The sequence below is a fragment of the Tubulanus polymorphus genome, chromosome 6 (genome assembly GCF_964204645.1).
Source record: "Tubulanus polymorphus chromosome 6, tnTubPoly1.2, whole genome shotgun sequence".
Lineage (NCBI taxonomy): Eukaryota > Metazoa > Nemertea > Palaeonemertea > Tubulaniformes > Tubulanidae > Tubulanus > Tubulanus polymorphus.
The window spans coordinates 130,958-155,620 of NC_134030.1; the positions used below are offsets into that span (position 1 = coordinate 130,958).

At 40.2% G+C, this 24,663-nt stretch overlaps 4 protein-coding genes and 1 non-coding gene across 5 annotated transcripts; 4 read left to right on the forward strand and 1 right to left on the reverse strand.

The window, feature by feature from the left end:
• Positions 1–61: 61 nt before the first annotated feature.
• Trnaa-agc (transfer RNA alanine (anticodon AGC)) lies at positions 62–134 on the forward strand. The gene has a single exon. It is a non-coding gene; the product is annotated as a tRNA-Ala (tRNA).
• A 206-nt stretch (positions 135–340) lies between these two features.
• Positions 341–3,079, forward strand: LOC141907631 (uncharacterized). Its single transcript, XM_074797340.1, has 2 exons — positions 341–720; positions 1,865–3,079. The coding sequence occupies exons 1-2, from the start codon at positions 556–558 to the stop codon at positions 2,075–2,077; spliced, it is 378 nt and encodes a 125-aa protein (XP_074653441.1). The 5' UTR covers positions 341–555; the 3' UTR covers positions 2,078–3,079.
• Positions 3,080–5,439: 2,360 nt separating this feature from the next.
• LOC141907621 (uncharacterized) lies at positions 5,440–9,347 on the reverse strand. Its single transcript, XM_074797329.1, has 3 exons — positions 7,825–9,347; positions 7,161–7,280; positions 5,440–6,653 (listed from the first exon to the last, which is right to left on the reverse strand). Exons 1-3 carry the CDS (start codon positions 9,235–9,237, stop codon positions 6,138–6,140), a joined length of 2,049 nt encoding a protein of 682 aa, XP_074653430.1. The 5' UTR covers positions 9,238–9,347; the 3' UTR covers positions 5,440–6,137.
• A 1,871-nt stretch (positions 9,348–11,218) lies between these two features.
• On the forward strand, positions 11,219–14,078 carry LOC141907625 (uncharacterized). Its single transcript, XM_074797332.1, has 2 exons — positions 11,219–11,349; positions 11,752–14,078. Exon 2 carries the CDS (start codon positions 11,760–11,762, stop codon positions 13,206–13,208), a length of 1,449 nt encoding a protein of 482 aa, XP_074653433.1. The 5' UTR covers positions 11,219–11,349; positions 11,752–11,759; the 3' UTR covers positions 13,209–14,078.
• A 5,729-nt stretch (positions 14,079–19,807) lies between these two features.
• On the forward strand, positions 19,808–21,812 carry LOC141907622 (uncharacterized). Its single transcript, XM_074797330.1, has 2 exons — positions 19,808–19,975; positions 20,302–21,812. The coding sequence occupies exon 2, from the start codon at positions 20,310–20,312 to the stop codon at positions 21,771–21,773; it is 1,464 nt and encodes a 487-aa protein (XP_074653431.1). The 5' UTR covers positions 19,808–19,975; positions 20,302–20,309; the 3' UTR covers positions 21,774–21,812.
• Positions 21,813–24,663: the final 2,851 nt, after the last annotated feature.

A 24,663-nucleotide genomic window follows, 5' to 3' on the forward strand; every position in this document is an offset into this window, starting at 1 on the left:
TTGTCACAGATTTGACGACCGTCTTCGAAAAGAAATTTCATTCGAGCGGAATAGTTATAACGGGGGGCTAGCTCAGATGGTAGAGCGCTCGCTTAGCATGCGAGAGGTACCGGGATCGATGCCCGGGTCCTCCAAATTTTATTTTTTCTTGCCTGGACACTGAACCACTGTCTTGGACCAACGAGTCCAGCCCAGATTCTCTGCCGGAACAAATGTATTTTCATTCGATCATTTGGGATAGAAAACTAGCCCCCATCACCCCGCTGCAGGCGGGTGCCGGGGCCGTTGGCCCGATCAGCCAGAGTGAGGAGGGATTCGACTGGAGGCTGCGTCTCCGTTCGCAGACGAACTGCTTTCCTTCAGTTGTACGGTAACTGGTAAATGGTCCGGACCGGGCGCGTGTGTTTAGTGGTGGCCACGGCAGACACGATATATCAGCTGATTATCAGCTGATTAATGACCTAATGAACCAGTAACGACTGTATTTACAGCAGCGGATCAGGTGTCCATGCAGTAGAACTAGTTATAATTAATACTGACTGAGACATTAAGACAATGGATCCGGTTAACTGCGGCCGCGGGGTCGTGTTCAGTGTTTGGATGATACTGATGACTGTCACACGAACTGCTGTAGGACTCGGGTTCGACACCGGCCGTGCTAACAATGAAACATTCATCCCGGCGGTATCCGTTATCAGGGCAACAATTGTTAAAACTGAGGTGAGGTCCGGTTATCGATAGGGTGGGAAGGAGGAGGCCTGGGTTGGTTCTCGAGGGCGCCTAGGATCGAGAGAGAGAGAGTACTGGAGGAGGCACCCAAATATGAACTGAATATCTTGAAAGTTCATGACATGAGATCGTCGCACGGGGGAAGGAGTGGTGGGGGGGGGGGGGTGACTCTTTCACTATACATTGTCCAAATCAGCGGGACCATATCCTCAGTTCCCCAAAAACCCACCAGTTTTTTGCCCTATTATTGTTTGTTTCTTTAACTAAAACGCTTTAATTAAAACGGATTTAAAGATTACAGGAAAAAATGGAACTGATTTGGTTTCGCTGATATAGGAATCGCAGTAGTATGTATAATTTGTTGATCTAATTAGATCGATAATAGATATCGACCCTGGATTGACCTATAATCATTTAAAGACTATTTGCACAACAATTCTAGGATGTTGTAGGTCTCAGCACGAGGCAGTAACCAGATTGGAATAACGAATATATTCCAGCACAGTCTCGTGTGGCAACCGAGCAATAAATTATCAAATTTAGTAAAATAGTTTTGTTTAAATTGTTCAAGTTATCGAAATAAAACATTATAAAAGTTCACGATAGTGGGATTCTCTCCTCATTATAAAAGTTAGGCAAAAGTATCCATATACGCGTGTCGCGGATATCCTGACGAAAGCAACCTGACCCCAATTACCCTAACCCTAGGTCGTTCGTAAACCTAACCATAGAGGTCGCTGATAACCCTAACCCTAGCAAGACTCGAACTCGGCACCTCAAGCATGCCAGGCGAGCATGCTAACCACTAGACCATAGACCAGTAGTGATTGACAAAATCGTGAGTTTGTCTGGTGAAGTGTAGTGACCAGTTATGGTTACGACTGGTTGGCAACCGTCTGACGGGGACCCACTAAAATTGACCTCCCTGCCCCAGACCCTATAGAACTGGAGGATTAGTTTAATCCAAACCGGGGCCTCCAAGTCTCAAGGCCAGAACTCAGCAAGAGGCTGAGGCTTTTTACTGGAGTCTACATCCAGCAGTGCGTCCTGCAAATTTTTTCGATGTCTTATTTTTGGCCGTGGAATTGGGAACATGGGACTCAAACTAACAGTTTATAACCGTGTATAATTTCAGTTGATGTCACGCCACCTATTATCGTGGGGAGGAAGTTTTGTAGTTCTAATGGTTGTCCTGTCAACAATTCTCATCATCTATTGGCTGAAGAGGACGCAAAATCGTCATAGAAACCACGGCATTTCAACAATCGCAGCCGTTAACGACATGGATTATTATGATTACATCATGGCGCAAGAAAAAGAGAAAATCAGGAGAATGGAAACGATTTGAATTGTGGATCGAAATTAGTGAGAAATGGATTCAGAATATTAGGAACCAAGCCACTCCGGATGCGATGGTCTGCTCCAGGTCGGGGATGGGCTGCTCCACTGATTGAAATCGTGAAAGCGATCACCGAGAATGAAAAAATCAAAATAACCATTAAAATAAACACGGAAGTTTTGGACACTGGCAAGAACTTTATTTACTTTTTGAATTTATCATAGAAAAAACAAGGCATTTATTTCTACAAGAGAGACTTAAAAAATACGGCACAAGCAGACAATACAGGCTAGCATAGCAGACGCGTGACGTCACTGCTCGTCACAGCGGTTTACACACAGACTATACTAATAATAAATAACCCGCGTGAACTGTTGACGGACTAAATAAAAATAATAATAACTAAAAAAAAGAAGAAAACTGTCGTATTTAATACAAATGTATACAAGAGCACAGAGAAAAATCGATACAGCACCTCATATTCATATATACATCCTAACATGCCAGAGCCGCCTCTAGAGGTACCCTTTACTGTTCTAGGGTACTGTATAAACCCTAACATGCCAGAGCCGCCTCTAGAGGTACCCTTTACTGTTCTAGGGTACTGTATAAACCCTAACATGCCAGAGCCGCCTCTAGAGGTACCCTTTACTGTTTTAGGGTACTGTATAAACCCTAACATGCCAGAGCCGCCTCTAGAGGTACCCTTTACTGCCCTGGGGTACTGTATAAACCCTAACATGCCAGAGCCGCCTCTAGAGGTACCCTTTACTGTTCTAGGGTACTGTATAAACCCTAACATGCCAGAGCCGCCTCTAGAGGTACCCTTTACTGTTTTAGGGTACTGTATAAACCCTAACATGCCAGGGTCGCCTCTAGAGGTACCCTTTACTGCCCTGGGGTACCACGGGTATTAAATATATAGCTAACACGTATAAAAAAGAGTTTGCCGTAAACATGAATATTGAACTTCTGGCCCTGGATGGTAGACAAAAAAACCCACAATTTTGTAAGAGATTTAAATAAATTGAAGCTTTAAAATATGTGAACTTTTCACGAATTCTGGCTCACTGTTTTCAGTTGTAAATTACATTTCTCGTGAGGATTTTTGAAATTTCAGGATATTTATATAAACGAGGACTACTAACAATAGTGTCAGTTAATATTGGAAGCATACGCAAAAAGTCATTGATTTTTCTTAGCAAAAAAATATAAATGACTAAAGATGGTTTTGAATGGTTGCATTTTAACATTTCGAAAAATCTCAACAACTAAAAAAAAATGGTACAAACTATAAACAGTTTCAAATGTGACCTTTCAGACAAACACAGGCAGTTGAGGAGACAGTATGCACTATGTGTGAGACAAACATGTCTAATTAAAATCATTCAATGCCATCTTTTACAAAAAACCCTTAAAGAAGAAAATACGAAAAAAGCAAAAAATGAAAAAAAGTGAAAAAAAAAAAAATAAAAAACATTGATACATAAATTGAAAACAGGGAAACTCGTTTAATAATACAGCTGTATGCAGGGGATACACGTTGAAACTCGTTGAGTAATACAGCTGTATGCAGGGGATACATGTTGATACTCGTTTAATAATACAGCTGTATTTTTACTGCTGGTGTGAGAGATTTTACTGTTTTGGCACAAGTTAAAAAAAAAAATAAATGAAACCCAATAAAAACAAAATTCAATTCAATTAATTAATTGTATGCGTATAACTTGATTTGGATAGATTTGTATAAAAATTCAGATGAATGCAGGAGAGGGGGGAAGGGGGAGGGAGGAGGGGGAGTATCAATTCATTTAAACATCTTTCCTAGTGTCACTTTTATTTTCATTATTGCTTTTTAAAGACAGCTAATTTTTAATCTATTCAAAACAATGGTAGCTTTATTTTAATTGTTGTTCCTTATTGTTGTATGTATTTACACAATGACAGGTTTGAACACCTTAAAATAATTTACAATCATTTATTATTATTAATTATAGTTATTGTTATAATATTTTATATATATATGTATGTATGTATATATATATATATATATAGTTATAGTTGATTAGAATAATAGTTATCATTATTAATATAATTAATTATAGTAATTATAGTATTAAGACATATGTAATTATAATAATAATAACGTGTTGTAAGCGTTTAAAAAGTTTATTTTTTACACATGACCGATGATTTTCATTAATTAATTAATTCGTTTAAAGGCGATGATTAATTAATTAATAAATAATCAGGGTTTCGCCCTTCGTTAAGTCGTTATTACGATGAAGGTTTTCGTAGCTTTTTTGTTTTGTACAAGAATCTAAAGACTAGGCATTTTTAAAATGGTTCCAACTTAAAAAATATAAGTTACAATTCGTTTTTTAAAATGTTCTAAGTAGTTTTATGTATATGTATATATATATATATATATATATATATATATATATATATATATATATATATATATATATATATATATATATATATATATATATATATATATATATATATATATATATATATATATATATATATATATATATATATATATATATATATATATATATATATATATGTCGACACACAACACGCGTTGAGTTTCAAATTCGAATTTATATAAACACGATTCGCGTTGTCTAGGTAACGTCGTGTTCGCGTGCTGCCACCTAGCGGGAACGTTCCCGCTCGAGTTTTTTTTCTTTTTGATCAAATTCGGGGCTCGAAAAACAACAACAACAACAACAGCAACAACAACAATGACTGGACATCTTCATCTTCATCATCATCATCATTTTACACATAGTTAAAATCTCAGTTTAAAAAATAAAAAAAATATCGAATTCTACGTAATTTGCACATGATTCTTTTTCTCTCTCATTCTCTCTCTCTTTAGGGAAAGAGAGAGAAAGAGATTTCTGTATAAAAATAAAGAACAAATACAATAATAGTAGCTACAGTATATAAACATAGCAACCGTAACCTAGCGACCGACTGACCCGGCAACCCACAGCGGGAGCAGGCACTGGCGACGGATGTTTAGGTTTTCGAAGAAAGAAAGACTAGTCTAATACTGAGACAGAATAACTCTACATAAAATAAACATCTTCACACCACACGCCGCGCGTTACCAATCCGGTATAGTGCTGCCCCCTGGAGGTTCGATTCATAGATACGAGGGAGAGCGTGAGTAGATGCAGAATAAAGCTAACAGTCGTTCTAAAGACTGGATTAAACATAGAATAGAATATTTATCATCATTATCAGTATTATCTTATATCAGAGAAAATATCTATACAAATAGACAATCAATTTACAATCGGTGATAACTAAACCTATACGTTACAATAGGAGGGGGGGGGGGGTAGGTGGCAGAGAGGGAGGAGAGGGACTGATCACTCTTCTATTTATATCTATTATGCTGAGATTGTCTATATTTTATTTCATGTTCCTCTGTCTCTCACCCGTGGCGCGACACCACCTCTGGCAGCTGAGGCATCTCTTATTACAGTATAGTACCCGTGCTGCCACCTGGTATCGATTCTCATCATTAATATATATAGATATATAAATATTTATACAATGCTGCCACCTACAGGCAAACGAGGGAAACTTCAACGTAACCCTCGAATTTAACCGACGTGCTGCCACCTAGTGGTGAAAGAAATTTGATATCTGAACACGGGTGTGTGCTGCCACCTACTGGGAGAAATTTTACAAATTCAGCACAAACCGCTGTTGCCACCTAGTGGCAGGTTTCAGAGTTCAAACGAGATTCAATTTAAAGGAGATCGAGAAATATTTATATAAAAAACTGTTTACAAGAAGAGATTCAGAGAGTACCTCGTGAGGGGAGTACTCACTCCGCGAGGGGAGAATATCCCCCTTAGGGGGGTACACCCCCTGTTCGAGGGTACAGCATGCAAAATATAGAAAATACAACATACAAATCACTATCGTATGTTCAACAATGTACACCTGGATTAAAGTAAAAATAATATTCCAGGATTAATATTCACACTATTATAAACCATGCACTAGCGCCCCCTGACGAACGTACGAACGAACAGTCTCATTGTTGATGATGATGCTGTTGTTGCTGTGCAGCGCCGGGATGTTGAGGATGCTGAGACGAGGTCGACGCGATCGCCGCAGCCCGTGATCCGTTACAGTCGTCGTGGGCGACGAGATATTGATAAACTCCGTAGTCTATTAATTGTTTACGCGCGATTTCCTCCCAACCTTTATTAGCTATCGGGTTTATAGGACTGGGATGCATCAGAGCGTCCACTTGTACGTGTTCGAGACCATCGTTTTTAAGAGCTAACTGAGCTCGTTCCTCCGCGTATTTACCTACGGCTATAATGTGCTGCACCTGCAGTAATCTGACTACGTCGCATAGCGCCACATCGCACGCTTCCATCAGGTGCCGAGAGTCCGTTTTAGGCATTTGTGCCGGAGTGACGTTTTTACCGGATGCAGTCATGAATGCGAACGGGCAGTGATTGTGCACGAAACAATGTTTAAAGAAATTCTCGGCGGTTACGCACGTTTTCTGGAAGAATCCCCAAAATCTTGATCCACTCACCTAGAAATATATAACATCGGGGTTATAACTAAATCACGTACCGGGTGAATCCAAATCCACAATTTACCTTCACCAGGATCCCTACACATCATTGATTCCTGGATATAAGGAGTTTTCAATGATGAAAGAAATTCTAAATTTTGAGGAATTATCTGCTTAACTTTCTTAAATCCCGATTACTGCAGACTTCTCCTATATCTGTTTATCTTTAGATGGTTTTGTTAACTAATTTTTACCCTGAAAACTACCTGAATTCGGTTTCTAATCTTATCACTGTTAATGTCAATTGGAAGGCAGGGGCAAACCCACCCTTTGATCGCACCTGCTGATATCGGAACTGTGGAATTGGGCACAGAATTGAAGACCAGTTCCACAGTCCATACTTGTGGATCTAGTTCCACCCTAGGCCCTGTTTTTGACTGGTCAAAAGTTAGTTAAACTTCTATCAACGCCCGGCCGATGTAGAGGTTAAAACGCGCTGCTGAGGGGTTGATGAGTAATATTTACCTCAGTTCTCTCACATTCAAATCCTTTAACAGGTCGTTTAGGATGTTCTCTCGTCGGTTTGCGTATAGTACCCTGAACTCCGAGCCAATTCTGTACTATACTCACTTCTCCAAACGGTATCTACAATATTTATAACATTAGATTACATTTTACAGGGCAGTACTGGTATTAGACAATAGAGGGCAGTACTGGTATTAGACAATAGAGGGCAGCACTGGTATGACAATGGTCGCACTATCTTTACAGCGTTGTTCAAAATATTCTAAAAATTTCCGTGAAATGAGATTCAAATAGTAATGTGAATTCTAGACCGGGATCCACTGGTTAAAACTTCATCGGAAGATGAACTGATTTTAACCCTTTAACTCAATCAACACCAATGTGGATCCAGGAATCAGTTCCACATTTCACTAGATCAGTATTTGGTTCTAGAGATGAAGTATTTGAACGAAGTAATTTCTGTGGAATCAAACTCCGAGAACAGTTGCTTATAAGTTAGTTAAAGATAACCGGCAGATAGATTCCGTAAGGAACTTTTTATTGTCACTATGTCAACTATCCATTGGTTAACCCTAACCAGCTTTTCAGCAACTGCAGCCCCAAAGTCCTGATTAACTGACTGACTGATTGATTGACTGACTGGTTAATTGACTGATTGACTCACCCCTGTTTGTGACATTCCAAATGGACCTGGATTCATTCCTAAGAACAGAACAGTTTTCCTGCCGTTACAATATTTCCTCACGTAATCGCTGTGCGTCTCGAACGCGTAATCGAACGGGTTGTAAATATGCGTAATCGGATCTCGAAATCTCATCGTACTCAAAACATCTCCTAACGATTTCTCGATCTTCAGAAATATCTCGCAAATCGGCCCGGAGAAATCAGTGAACCTTCGATATACGGGTGGAACGAACCCGGGAACGTAGCCCCCGGACGCCGGATCGAAGTGATAATCGAGTGACACTTCTCCGTTAACCGTTATATTACAGTTTTCGCCCCATTCCAATTTACGTTTTTTAGCTTTTTTCTTCGTACCTTCCTCGTTATCGTCGAGTCCGTAGTAATCGACCGGCTGATAGTTCATCGGGGGATACGACCAGGTGCGATCTGGTACGCCGTATCCACCGAACGATGAGATACCCGGTAACGCAGCTGCAGAGAATTCACGTTTCATCGACGCCCGATGCGGTATAGGCATGTGCGGAGAATGGGCGTCCGGTGGATACGCTCCGGCGTAGGGATGAGGATGATGATGGTTATCTGTAGGGTATCCCCAGCCCGGTAACGCAGCCTGATACATACCGCAGTTACTGGACGTGAAGCCTTGATAAGAGTTTCCGTATTCGCTTTTAAACTCCGGGTGTAAACTATGATTCTGATGATAAACACCAGCTGCGGCAGCTGCACTTCGTACCTGACTCTCGAAATACGCAGGTGCGTGGTTGTATATATCGGCCGTTAAAGCCTGGGGTAACGACGGCGGCGGTCCAGTAGGTGGCGCAGCTGTAGAATATATATCCGGTGCTCCGTTACGGTGATTAGACTGCGGTGGCGCCGGTGTATATGGCTCGTAACTCTGCGACGTGACAGCAGGTGGAGCTGCGGCGACAGGGGGAGCCACCGTGCTCTGATATGCTTGATAGACGTCGTGAGGACTAGAGGATGTAATCGGGTGAGGTGAATCTGAATTCTGAGGGTGACTGAATGCCGGAGACCGAGGCGGTATAGACGACTGACCACCGGTCGCTGACAGGTCTAAACTAGTCGGAGCCTCAGCGCTTCCAGGACAAGACAGATCCGACACGCTACCCGGAGTCGGAGCTTTAAACTGACACGCGTTAAACGGTTGAGTCTCGTGTTTTACGAGATTCTGCGGAATCCCGACTCCCGGATCCGGTGAATAGTTAAACGATTGTTGCGTCGCTATGGTATCGTTGTAAGGGCTCGAAGTATCGTCACATTCCCGTTTTAAAACGGACTGCGTGAATTGTTCCAGATACTGAATCTCGTTGATCGGTCCAAAATCTTCAAAGTCTAAATTTTGATGCGGTGTTTTAGTAGTTGGTGCATCCATTGTCGGATAGATGGCGCTGTTTACGGATGATTTTAGGTTGAGTGTCGACGGATACGTTTGTCCGAGCGCGGGTATAGTTACAATAATAGACGTCGGTCGGTTGTAAATTAGATCGGTATTAATCTAATCGACCGGTCCATTTTAATCCACGCTTAAACAGTTTTAATCCTAGAAAACAATAGAGAAATAAACATCGCATTATTACAACAATTAAAATTAGATCAGTTATAATTTATAAACAATGAGACCTGGGCTAGGGGCTGCCGGAGCTAGGCCCGTGGGGGGGGGGGTAATGCACCCGGCACCGCGGGCTAGGATCATACACAGTTACACTAAAACTAGAGTAAAGGTAGAACATCATGAGCTAACACAGACTCAGATCTAGATGGGAGCAGATCTGAACCGATGATCCAGGCGCAAGTTCTTTGTGACGTTTTAAAATACAATAGCTATATTTTTCAGGGTTTGTTTTCCATGCAAGATTTAACTCATAATCTCTTAAATTTCCATCATGTGCCCAGAAATTGTATTAAAATGCGCTGAAATTTTCGAATTTTTCAGACCCTTGTTTTTTGGCCTCATGGATACTACTTGCCCTTTCTCAATATATAAATACATCTTATTTACTTTGATTGACTGTAATAGTTTGCCCTCTGGATCTAAACCTGAGGCCTGAGTAGGACTAACATAGTATCAGGAGAGGACTGTATCTGCTGCTGCTGCTGCTGCTGCTTGTTTCATTGTTTAGCTAATTGTGTGAGATATTGATATTTGCAGAATCTCAAAATCTCAATGCAACTTTAAAACAGATAAGAACAATAAGTAAGAGTTGACTGGGAGAGAAGAGAGAGAGAGAGAGAGAGAGAGAGAGGAGAGATTGAAGATCACGGTTTTAATGATTATAATCGTGTTCGAATAAAACACGGTGACTGAAAAATGGCTTTTTGGAGAAAAGCCAGCAACAAAAACCTCGCTATAAATACGTGAAATAGAGATGTTTTGAGAGGTCATTGAGAGGTCAATTCAACGCTACAATATACACTGTAACATACACTATATACAATATATACTATACCTCGATATAAATACAGCAAAATACAGCTATTTATTCAAATTATTGGCAAATTTTTCATTTTTCATAGAAATCTATTCTTTGATCAGCGCGCCCTCTTTTAGTCGTGGCTGACAACATGACACATTGGTCGATACGAAAATGAAAACTCTGCAGTCGCCACGACGTATGTAAATATCGTGTAGATGGCAGCACCGGACGGTATATACGTGTCAAGCGGGCGCCGGGTACAGGGTTGAATATGTCGAGTCCGATTACATTTATTAGAAGTTATTAGAAAATGAAAATGACACGATGTTTTTGCCCTCTTGACTGTGATTAATAATAAGACTCAGGACAATTATTAGAAGCTTAGAATCATAACAATAGTGAACGCAGAAATTATTCTTTTCGGTTATATACTACACGAGGATCGAGAGCAGGGAAGAAAGCAGAGTTCTGTATCATCTTGCACAAGATGCCGGATGGCCAACTTATTCTAAATGAACCTTTGCGAAAAAGATTTCTTTATCTATAGTAACAGTGACGACGGTTACAATGACGGTTATGGTGACGGTAACGGTGACACTAACGGTAACGCTGACAGTGATAGTTAGTAAGACACCAGGTTTTACATACGAGTCAACTCTGATGGTAGTTTTTCAGACTCAAGTTCTATCGGCCAATTGAATTCAACAATATCTGGTCTTTGTCGGTTGAAATCCGACCCCAACATAATTTGTATACGTAATTTATAGCCCCTGAGGCTAAAAAGTAGTACATTATCAGAAGGTTTTTAGATTAAAATCAAAATGACGCGACGTTTTGAACTGTAAACTGACGTGATAAGAGACATTTTAAAAACTCGCGCGCAAGTGTCGCATTTTTCCTGACCTAAAATCTTAGAGTAATCAGACTGATTACCCCAAGCCTAAATACATCGTATCTCGGGTGCGCAGTTATAATCACAAGACACCTCCAAACCACAAACAGACGTTACGTATTCATAAACCGTTTTACCTACCGTCTAAACATCTTCAGAAAGAGTTTCATTAAAGAAGGTAAGAACAAAGTTTTACCATCTGATAATAGACCGTACGAGAAACTGATTTACTAAAATGGTATTTCACAGTCGTGTTTACTGTACAATCACTTTCGTTTTCTTTAATGAGTAATGCGAGTAATGCACAGGAATAGAATAACATAGAAAGGGGAGTGGGCGGTGTTGGATGTAGGAGGTCACAGCGAAGCCTCCTAGGCATATTTTGTAGCCACGATTTTAGCCCAGAAACGATATGTAGCTCGTGACGTGCTTTTTAGATGATTGTGATGATTTTCTAGGTCATTAGTTTCTGTGTTATTCACCAGAGGGCGTTGGCTATTGAAATTAGGACTAGTTAAACTGGTACATGTTTTCACTTTGTGACTCCAGTAACTCACACCAGGTGTCTCTCTATTTTCAGAGTAAATCATGGCGCTTCAAAAGTCGATGAAGAATATTGAGACGCACAAGACAATGTTAACTGATCTTGTCGCTAATATCAGTAACACAACACAGGAGAGGATGGCTGAACTACTGAGTGTAGAACAAGATGTTAAACTATCTGTGGACAACATGAAAATACAACTAGATGTTTGGTATGAAGAGTACAAGTCAAAGATTGATATCAGGCGACAGGAATTACAGGGAATCTCGAAGGATGCGCTGAAGAAGGTGACGAAATGTTTGAACAAGTTGACGATGTTTGAGTCGTCATTGGTTAACATGGAACAAGGTAAAATAGATGTAGAGGATATAGAAGAGTTCACTAATGATCATATAAAGTTCGCTGTTGGTGATGTTGACGCATTGGTTGAAGCAACTCAAGTTGAAAATGTGAATATTTGTTTCAAGCCTTCTGGTGTAGCACTTTCAAAATCAGTTGTTCTGGGAGAGTTGGATGATAGCACAACTACTCGACAGGGAGCTGTGGGAGGGGTCGGAAGTGAGGCCGTAGCTGCGATAGAAGATCGTCCGAATAAAACCTTCGAAATTACTGAATTCAGGGGAAATGAAATTTCCAATAACAATGGTTTTATAACAGCCTTGCCGGATGGTAACATAATGCTTGATAGAGATAAAGTTGTGGATGAACGACTTGTTAAAGTTGATGCTGATCCAATATTTGTAAACATGTCGAATCTTTCTGAAGTAAGACTGGATTATGAAACTGATTTGTTGTATGCGTTCTGCGAAGATACGGATAAGATAAGCGTCCACCGGTTTAGCTTAGTAACAACAGCAGCCGGGCGACAGGTTTACAAGTGTACCGGGTTTGTCCCAACGTTGCCAGGAATCGACAGAATCAATGCTTGTTTCATTACAAACAACCAGTTATACATTGGCAGCGAGAATGTACTTACGTATTTCAAAATCAAACCGGTCACCGCAGGAGCAGATACCAATACCAGGTTTATTGATAAACAATCAAAGATGGCGCTTACCGTTGATAGTACGATCAGAGATATCATAACAACAATGAATGCAGAAATTATTCTTGTCTGTTTTAAAATACACGAGGATGACAGCAGGAAAGAAGCAGTTCTGTATCATGTTACACAAGATGCTGCCCAACTTATTGTAAAACATAGAACGAACCTTTGCAAAAAGGGAACATATTCATTGGTCAGTCTGTTTTGTCCGACAAGTTCCTACATTATTGTGTTTATTTCTTTCGACAACAGTAAGACACGGGTTTATCAGACAAGAGTTAATACTGATGGTAGTTTATCGGATCCAAGTCCTATCGGCGAAATCAACTTGTCAACATATCGAATTTGTCGTTTGAAATCCGACCCCAACACAATTTGTGCAATTGATTGTTTTGATATCGACAAGATAGCGTCGTATCGGGTAACAGAATCTGGAGGATTAGAATGAATACAATGAGAAACGAGTAGTACTATCTAGGTTTAACTAGTATATCTGACACACGAGAGATTTCGTTACTAATGTAGTTTCATCACTCACCTAATAGTAGTTGTAAATATACGTATCTAGATCAAAGGTCGAAAAACTAGTAAAAAAACTAGTCACACCTATAAAGTACTATCCGTCTCTTCTATTCTACACCCGGTTTACACCAGGCTACTTTAATTAAGAATGTGTTAGGTGTAACACGATATTTTGTTCAGTCTCTCGATATCCAAAACAAGCCGGACCCAATCGCTATAACGTGGTAGAAATCTGGTATAAACATGCCTGACTTTCCAAAGATGACCTAAATAAAGTTGTAGTAAGCAAAAGTGATGTAAAATAAATAAATAAAAAGTTATTAGTAATATGATGAATAACAGACTCCCTGGGACCAGTTTCACAGTCGGGGCTCCAGTCCAGTCCTAACACCAGCTCAGTTCTGTAGATAATCTAACAACTTGAGACCAATCCTCAAGATTCAAGATCGCTTTCGGACTCAACTGAAGACTGTGAAACTGAGACCTCCCGGATCACTATAATCAATGGAATCAATTAAATGTTGTCAAGCTTACGTCCGTTCTGATATCGAGAATTCTTTGAATCAGGTTCAGAGGAATCCGCGATAAGGACATAACAAATCATTGTAAGACGTTTAGTAACTTATAACTAATATTTCTTTATAATCGAAATGGCAGCGATGAAGCGCCATGTCCTCAATATATAGGTACTAATGTAATCTAACTGTATATATGCAATTGTATCATGCCACCGGTTCTGTAAAAATCAGACACACGTGACCAGTATCGCACTATAGTTTTGCTTGTACGTATGATATTGATAATGAATATCATAAATTTATTAATCTGTATGAAAGTTATTGTTCAATGTTTCTATCAGGTCCGAGAAATTCATCACATATCGCCACAGTAGACGCTGTTTGGGAGCATGCGCACTGATTGAAAACAAAATGGCGGAAACTCTTCCTGCCCGGATTGACGGAACCACAAAAACTGCAGCCCTAACCCGGAGCCCTTTCATGTGTAAACTATAGGGTAGAATAACCCTAATTTGAGGATACATCCGCGTGGCAACCGAGAGAGGAACTAAACATAAAACTAGACACTGGTCTCGATCTCGGTATAATTCAGAGTTTATTGAGAAACAAAACCTACTGTTGATGATTACAACATTCATTGACTGATTGTTTCAGAGTTCAGATTAAAAGTCACATTTATCAGAAAAGGGGAAATTACTCGATAAACTCTGATGAAATGAAACTGCAAATTTGATGTTTTCATCATCGACTGTTGGATTTCACCGAGCAACCAAAACAATGGAAATCTCGAATTAACCTCGATCTTCAACTCTTCAAGAAAGTTGATTAGTCTAAAATCACTAACAATACCAGGTGCGCAAAGTTTATAACACAAGAATTTGCTTAAAAAATTAAAAAAATTCTTTAAAAAAATGTAGACATAAAACTTGATATAAAACTAGTGAAACTATAAAAAAACGAATGAAGGAATTTTCAGCTATAATCGAAAGAAAGGGAAACGTTTGATTATGCTTATCTTTGTGAACTTAAAACTGATAACGACAAAGACAAGAACAGACTATAAACACAATCACAGATCAAATACCTGTATGTAGAATCTAGCTGGTCATAGTGAAATATATATTATACCTGTGAGGATGGATTTATATGTGCTGGCTGTTTGTTTGTTATTGGTGGTGTTACCACTAAAAACAGGTATGTAGGGGGATCACACATGACAGGTATGGAGGGGGATCACACATGACAGGTATGGAGGGGATCACACATGACAGGTATGGAGGGGGATCACACATGACAGGTATGGAGGGATCACACATGACAGGTATGGAGGGGGTCACACATGACAGGTATGGAGGGGGATCACACATGACAGGTATGTAGGGGGATCACACATGACAGGTATGGAGGGGGGTCACACATGACAGGTATGTAGGGGGATCACACATGACAGGTATGGAGGGGGGTCACACATGACAGGTATGGGGGGATCACACATGACAGGTATGGAGGGGGATCACACATGACAGGTATGTAGGGGGATCACACATGACAGGTATGGAGGGGGGTCACACATGACAGGTATGTAGGGGGATCACACATGACAGGTATGGAGGGGGGTCACACATGACAGGTATGTAGGGGGTCACACATGACAGGTATGGAGAGGGGTCACACATGACAGGTATGTAGGGGGATCACACATGACAGGTATGTAGGGGGTCACACATGACAGGTATGGAGGGGGATCACACATGACAGGTATGTAGGGGATCACACATGACAGGTATGGAGGGGGATCACACATGACAGGTATGTAGGGGGATCACACATGACAGGTATGGAGGGGATCACACATGACAGGTATGGAGGGGATCACACATGACAGGTATGTAGGGGGTCACACATGACAGGTATGGAGAGGGGTCACACATGACAGGTATGTAGGGGGATCACACATGACAGGTATGTAGGGGGTCACACATGACAGGTATGGAGGGGGATCACACATGACAGGTATGTAGGGGATCACACATGACAGGTATGGAGGGGGATCACACATGACAGGTATGTAGGGGGGTCACACATGACAGGTATGTAGGGGGATCACACATGACAGGTATGGAGGGGGGTCACACATGACAGGTATGTAGGGGGTCACACATGACAGGTATGGAGAGGGGTCACACATGACAGGTATGTAGGGGGATCACACATGACAGGTATGTAGGGGGTCACACATGACAGGTATGGAGGGGGATCACACATGACAGGTATGTAGGGGATCACACATGACAGGTATGGAGGGGGATCACACATGACAGGTATGTAGGGGGATCACACATGACAGGTATGGAGGGGATCACACATGACAGGTATGGAGGGGGGTCACACATGACAGGTATGGAGGGGGGTCACACATGACAGGTATGGAGGGGGATCACACATGACAGGTATGGAGGGGGATCACACATGACAGGTATGGAGGGGGATCACACATGACAGGTATGGAGGGGGATCACACATGACAGGTATGGAGGGGGTCACACATGACAGGTATGGAGGGGGATCACACATGACAGGTATGGAGGGGGATCACACATGACAGGTATGGAGGGGGATCACACATGACAGGTATGGAGGGGGATCACACATGACAGGTATGGAGGGGGATCACACATGACAGGTATGAGGGGGGTCACACATGACAGGTATGGAGGGGGATCACACATGACAGGTATGGAGGGGGATCACACATGACAGGTATGGAGGGGGATCACACATGACAGGTATGGAGGGGGGGGGGGGTCACACATGACAGGTATGGAGGGGGATCACACATGACAGGTATGGAGGGGGATCACACATGACAGGTATGAGGGGGGTCACACATGACAGGTATGGAGGGGGATCACACATGACAGGTATGGAGGGGGGTCACACATGACAGGTATGGAGGGGATCACACATGACAGGTATGGAGGGGGATCACACATGACAGGTATGAGGGGGGTCACACATGACAGGTATGGAGGGGATCACACATGACAGGTATGTAGGGGGATCACACATGACAGGTATGTAGGGGATCACACATGACAGGTATGGAGGGGGATCACACAGTAGTTCATTTTCAATGTGAAGAATCAAGTTTAACCCAACAATTGTAGAACTAGTTCCTGATGATACAAAACTTGATGAAGTTTCGATTTCAAATGTGTGTAGTTCTTTAGTTTTAAAGTAGTATCACATTTATTATACAACTTACCCTCTCTAAACGACTGTTAACCATGAGCATAGATAGTCCTAGGTTGAGAATTAATGCCCTTATTGTCATAGTACCCTGGGTCATTGACTGTGTGGAATCGAGACGAGAATGGAGAGAGAGAGAGTAGAGAGGGGGTACAGGGAGAGAGAAAGGGAGAGAGGGAGAAGGGAGGAGAGAGGGAGATAATTTTCTTTGAAGTTTTGAATTGTCTCTATCATTTCACCATTATCATGAATGATATGAATTAGACAGTTTTTAAATAGATAATAGACAGCAGACAGACAGCCTGAAAATAATCGATAACATCCTCGAACGCTAACAAAGAGATGATCATTATATCATTATATATAGTTGTATAGAACGTATGTATTACGTCATATAACTATTCGAACAGTGGGCGACATTAGTGACTGATTCTTTTATTGTAGATCAGGTATCGACAGCAACTACTGCAGTCCAGCCTACTACAACTACCACAGTCCAGCCTACTACAACTACCACAGTCCAGCCTACTACAACTACCACAGTCCAGCCTACTACAACTACCACAGTCCAGCCTACTACAACTACCACACTCCAGCCTACAAGTTATCATTTATAGGATCGATGACATGAGGGATCAGTTACACAGTCGTGGCTCTTGGATTACAGACGACCAGTTTAAGACCATCTTAGTTCTGTTGTACAAATTTAACAACTTCAGATCAAAATCAAGATTCAAAAATATTTTTGGACTTAATAAGACTGTGAAACTGGGACCTGGGTCACTGGAACCAATTAGATGTTCCAAGGTTATTTTTGAACCGATTTAACAATGAATTTCTCTTTGTCTTCGGAAATTAATAATGTAACAAATCAACATTGAGAAGAGACTTGTTTTTGAAATTGTTCTATAATCAAAATGGCAGCAATGAGCTCCATATATTCGACAGATACTAATGTAATTTAACTGTGCATCGTGTTCAATATAATGTTTATAACTGTATCATTATGTTTTGCCGTCGGTTTCTTGAACAGCTAAATGTATAAAAACACAAAACACTTCGTATTAGATAAATAGTGAATCTGTTTACAGTAACTCACAGACTTTGGTGGCTGAGTTCATTTTATTTGCACTTTCTTTCCAAAAGCTTTTCATTGACTTCTATTGAAGGTTTCTGTCAAAATCAGACAAGTGACCTGTGTCTTACTGTAATTTTTCTTTTCTCTTGAAGTATGTTTTCATGTATGATATCAATAATCATTTTCAAACATTTCTGTATTAGTGATTATAACAATAGTTATAGTTAGTTATGTGTTCAGAGTTTCTATCGATCCAAGGAAATTCATCACATGTTCCCAGGTTTACCACTCCGCACAACTATAGCCTCACATCTCCCCTTAGCTCCCACACGGATTCGAAACCTGGAAACATTGCTGATGCTGTTTGTAGTCTGAATTAACCGTACCACAAACAGATGTAGCCCTTAGAGTTCAGGCCTAAACCATGAGGTTAAATGAATTCGAGCTGGCTTTCCGCTTGGTGAACTAGAGGAACCTAAACGTAACTGGTTGTCAGACCTTTGAGGTAGAATAACCCAGACTGGATGACTGGTTCAATAGGTGGTAGTGGCGATCGTGGAGATGGTGGATGAGAAGGTGGAAATAGTGGATAGGGGGATGAGATGGTGGATAGGGGGATGAGATGGTGGATAGGGGGATGAGATGGTGGATATAGGGATGAGAAAGTGGATATGACGGTGATTGAATTGTCAGTCATAAGGGTGGTGGAGATGGCAGGGGTGATGATGATGCAGGGGAAGATGGTGGTGATGATGATACCACTCCACACAACTATGTGGAGCCTATGGTGATGATGATAACAATGGTGATGCTGATGAATCTGGTAGGGATGGGACGGGGTAGAGCATGGTTATGACAGCTATGCTGGAGATGGCGGAGATGAGGCAGATGGTGATGATGGTAGTGATGGTGATGCTGACGGTCGTCCAGTCAACTAGTTGACCGGTCATCCGACCAGTCGACCAGTTGTCCAATCGTCCGACCAGTCGTCCGACCAGTATACCATGTAACATGTACAGTCTTCGAATCACTTCAAAATAAAGAACCGAATCACAACCAACGCATGTAATATGTTCCTACACCCTGCACTATAAACCCGTATTCTAAAATTGGGCCCAGAATTTAAGTGTTACATTAATTTGCAACTTAAACTTAGTTCGTTTTCCTATGAATTAACTATAGTCGAGTCTTACAATCACAACTGTGCAACTGGGATTTGACTCTTGAGTCAACTTCAACTAAAACCCGTCGAATTCTGGATCATGATGATACAAGTTAATCGCAGTTTCGGTTTCGATTTCAATTTTTCCATTTTACCCTGACCAACCAATGCCTGACTGGAGAAAGGAGAAAAGAAAGAGAGGGGGGCATAGTGAGAGAGAGAGAGAAGGGAGGAGAGAGGGAGAGAAGGAGAAGGGAGGGGAGAGGGTAGGAGAGAGGGAGAAGGGAGGGGAGAGGGAGAGAATTTTCTTTGAAGTTTTGAATTGTCTCTATCATCTCACTATTATCATCGAATGATATGAATTAGACAGTTTTCAAATAGATAATAGACAGCAGACAGACAGAGACAGCAAAGCTGTTTTTGTGTGCGAAAAACGTTGCGTCATTTGATTTTAATAAAAATAAATTTCCTTTTTAAACATTTTAATGAGCATTTTATACATTTGCATATAGGTCGTTCACAATCAACTCGACATTCACTACTTGTTTTCATTGACTTGAATCTGAAACTCGGTGCGCAGTGGTACCATGACGACACGTATGACGCAAGCACAACTACAGGCATAACGTGTTAAATCGTCTCTCCACAAAAACATAGTCAGATAAAGTTTCATTAGTTAAAAGAAGGTAAGTAAAAGAATCACCACCTGATTATACACTGCGCAAGACATACCACCTGATTCATAGCTTTGCAATTGCTTCTTTCGCTTTCGTTAATTTTGTATGAGTTTACAATATACACAGGTCTGGATCCAGCGATTTGGAATGGGGGGGGGGGGTGGACAAAACCTCCCAGCCCCCAAAAATTGTAGCTTCAAAATATTCATATAAAACACAGGCCAGGCATTGGTTTTCCTAGTGTGAGCAACTTGTTTAAGCCTAGCTGGTCGATACTATAAGTATTTTCACTTAGTGACTCCAGTAACTCACACCAGGTGTCTCTCTATTTTCAGAGTAAATCATGGCGCTTCAAAAGTCGATGAAGAATATTGAGACGCACAAGAAAATGTTAACTGATCTTGTCGCTAATATCAGTAACACAACACAGGAGAGGATGGCTGAACTACTGAGTGTAGAACAAGATATTAAACTATCTGTGGACAACATGAAAATACAACTAGATGTTTGGTATGAAGAGTACAAGTCAAAGATTGATATCAGGCGACAGGAATTACAGGGAATCTCGAAGGATGCGCTGAAGAAGGTGACGAAATGTTTGAACAAGTTGACGATGTTTGAGTCGTCGCTGGAACAAGGTAAAATAGATGTAGAGGATATAGAAGAGTTCACTAATGATCATATAAAGTTCGCTGTTGGTGATGTTGACGCATTGGTTGAAGCAACTCAAGTTGAAAATGTGAATATTTGTTTCAAGCCTAATGAAGTAGCACTTTCAAAATCAGTTGTTCTGGGAGAGTTGGATGAAGGCACAACTACTCGACAGGGAGCTGTGGGAGGGGTCGGAAGTGAGGCCGTAGCTGCGATAGAAGATCGTCCGAATAAAACCTTCGAAATTACTGAATTCAGGGGAAATGAAATTTCCAATAACAATGGTTTTATAACAGCCTTGCCGGATGGTAACATAATGCTTGATAGAGATACAATTGTGGATGAACGACTTGTTGAAATTGATACTGATTCAATATTTGTAAACATGTCGAATCTTTCTGTAGTAAGACTGGATTATGAAACTGATTTGTTGTATGCGTTCTGCAAAGATACGGATAAGATAAGCGTCCACCGGTTTAGCTTAGTAACAACAGCAGCAGGAGCAGCAGCAGCAGCAGCAGCAGCCGGGCAACAGGTTTACAAGTGTACCGGGTTTGTCCCAACATTGCCTGGGATCATCAGCATTAATGCTTGTTTCATTACAAACAACCAGTTATACATTGGCAGCGAGAATGTACTTACGTATTTCAAAATCAAACCGGTCACCGCAGGAGCAGATACCAATACCAGGTTTATTGATAAACAATCAAAGATGGCGCTTACCGTTGATAGTACGATCAGAGATATCATAACAACACTGAACGCAGAAATTATTCTTGTCTGTTATATACGACATGACGATGGCAGCAGGGAAGAAGCAGTTCTGTATCATGTTACACAAGATGCTGCCCAACTTATTGTAAAACATAGAACGAACCTTTGCAAAAAGGGAACATATTCATTGGTCAGTCTGTTTTGTCCGACAAGTTCCTACATTATTGTGTTTATTTCTTTCGACAACAGTAAGACACTGGTTTATCAGATAAGAGTTAATACTGATGGTAGTTTATCGCATCCAAGTCCTATCGGCGAAATCAACTTGTCAACATATCGAATTTGTCGTTTGAAATCCGACCCCAACACAATTTGTGCAATTGATTATCTTAATAGTTATATGGCGTCGTATCGGGTCACAGAATCTGGAGGATTAGAATGAATACAATGAGACACGAGTAGTACTATCTAGGTTTAACTAGTATATCTGACACACGAGAGATTTCGTTACTATTGTAGTTTCATCACTCACCTAATAGTAGTTGTAAATATACGTATCTAGATCAAAGGTCGAAAAACTAGTAAAAAAACTAGTCACACCTATAAAGTACTATCCGTCTCTTCTATCCTACACCCGGTTTACACCAGGCTACTTTAAGAATGTGTTAGGTGTAACACGATATTTTGTTCAGTCTCTCGATATCCAAAACAAGCCGGACCCAATCGCTATAACGTGGTAGAAATCTGGTATAAACATGCCTGACTTTCCAAAGAGGACTTAAATAAAGTTGTAGTAAGCAAAAGTGATGTAAAATAAATAAATAAAAAGTTATTAGTAATATGATGAATAACAGACTCCCTGGGACCAGTTTCACAGTCGGGGCTCCAGTCCAGTCCTAACACCAGCTCAGTTCTGTAGATAATCTAACAACTTGAGACCAATCCTCAAGATTCAAGATCGCTTTCGGACTCAACTGAAGACTGTGAAACTGAGACCTCCCGGATCACTATAATCAATGGAATCAATTAAATGTTGTCAAGCTTATGTCTGTTCTGATATCGAGAATTCTTTGAATCAGGTTCAGAGGAATCCGCGATAAGGACATAACAAATCATTGTAAGACGTTTAGTAACTTATAACTAATATTTCTTTATAATCTAAATGGCAGCGATGAAGCGCCATGTCCTCAATATATAAGTACTAATGTAATCTAACTGTATATTAGACCAAACAATCCTGGATATGTCAAAAATGATAAATATCCTTCGAAATACATTTCCCAGCGCTCAAATTAATGTATCTAGTATACTACCGCGTAAAGGAAAAAGTAAGACCGCGCTAACCTACAATGACACTTCCTCAAAGATCAATAACTATCTTCGAAAGCTATGTGACAGTGAAAATCATTTGAACTATATAGACAATGATTTGGTATTCCAACCAAATTTTTCAGTTAACCAGTCGTTATTTGATTCAACTGATAGGTCAGGAATCCATATTGGAATCGATGGTGCCAAAGAACTTACACAAGTCTTTCTTCGTGCATTAACACCGGATCAGAATAAAAAACGAACCAGAAGTCAGACATCATCATCCGATATTAGCCCAACTGTTCACATGGCCAAAAAGGACAGAATTTCAGTCCCGGATGATTTACCGATAACATCAGTCTAATAATGCTACCTATTAACGAGTATTATCTACCCTATACTTATTCATCATCGACATCTTTAATAATAACAAATGTCAATACTTTGATGTAAACTCTACTGTAGAGTTTGAAAAGCAACATTTTTCAATCTGTGCTTTAAACATTCGTAGTTGTAACAGAAATTTTGATACATTTTCATATTTTTTGAGCAATTTAAAAACTGACTTTTCTATTTTCGGGTTAACCGAAACCTGGACTAGCGAACTTCATGATAATGGCAGGCTGTATAATCTCCCAGGTATGAAAAGTGTTTTTAAGTGTAGAAAAAATTGTCAGGGAGGAGGTTTGGCCCTATTTTTCAAAGAAAGTTTTAATGTGAAACTTAGACCAGATCTATCCGAGGATAGAAATACTTTTGAATGTCTATTTATTGAATTGATTCTTGAAAAAGAAAAAAATAAATTAATTGGTCTGATCTATCGACCACCCGGACAAAGCATAAATGGCTTTAATAATGAATTAATTCCACTTTTAGTGAAACTTAATAGAGAAGACAAAGTATGCTATCTTATGGGCGATTTCAATATCGATTTACTACAAGTTAACGCCCACAGACCAACTGATAACTATTTAGAAAATATGACTTCATTTGGGTTCATTCCATTAGTTGATAAACCCACAAGAATCACTCCCACATCCTCGACGCTTATAGATAATATTTTTTGTAACGATATTCGCCATGTGTTTAGTACGGGTATTATTTGTACCGATATTTCGGATCATTTTCCTATTTTTACTGTCTGTAATCACCTTGAGCCCAAAATTGACCGAGAGGTGACTTCGAACAGAAACTATTGTGAACGTAACATTTCAAAATTCAATAGAGCTCTTCTGGCCACTGATTGGTCGGATATCTATAGTAATGCAGACCCGCAACTCTCATACAGCGCATTTAACACTAAATTCATGGAATTATATAATGAATGTTTTCCTTTTTCAACTCCCCGTAAAATAAACGAAAATAAATTACATAAACCGTGGTTATCATCTGGATTATTGAAATGTATTAAACACAAAAATCGCTTGTACAGAAAATCTTTGCGTAATAGATCACATTTGAAAAATTATTTGAATTACAAACGTACCTTGTCTCGTACACTCAAATATGCCGAGAAAAAGTATTATGAGACTAAATTACTTGCAGCCAAATCCGACATGAAAAAATCATGGAATATCTTAAACAGTCTAATTGGAAAATCTTCCAATGATCGGTGTAGATTACCTTGCTCTTTCAAAAGGAACGGTATCGTTGTAAACGGCTATGAAAATATCGCTAATGAATTTAATTCTTTCTTTGTAAATATTGGTAGCAACCTAGCCAATCAAATACCAGATACAGGTGTCCACTTCAGTGAATATCTGACAGATCCAGTAAATGAAAACTTTTTCTTTTTCCCGACCCACCCTGATGAAATCAGTCAGATTGTAAATGATTTCTCACCCAGCAAAGGCGCTGGTGCTGATGGTTTCTCTGTAAAAGTAGTTAAGAAAATAATTGATTCTGTAAAATACCCGCTAACTCATATATTTAACTGTAGCTTAAATTCCGGTATAGTGCCGGCTGAACTGAAGGTAGCGCGAATACGTCCACTCTATAAAGCTGGCAATAATGACTATTTT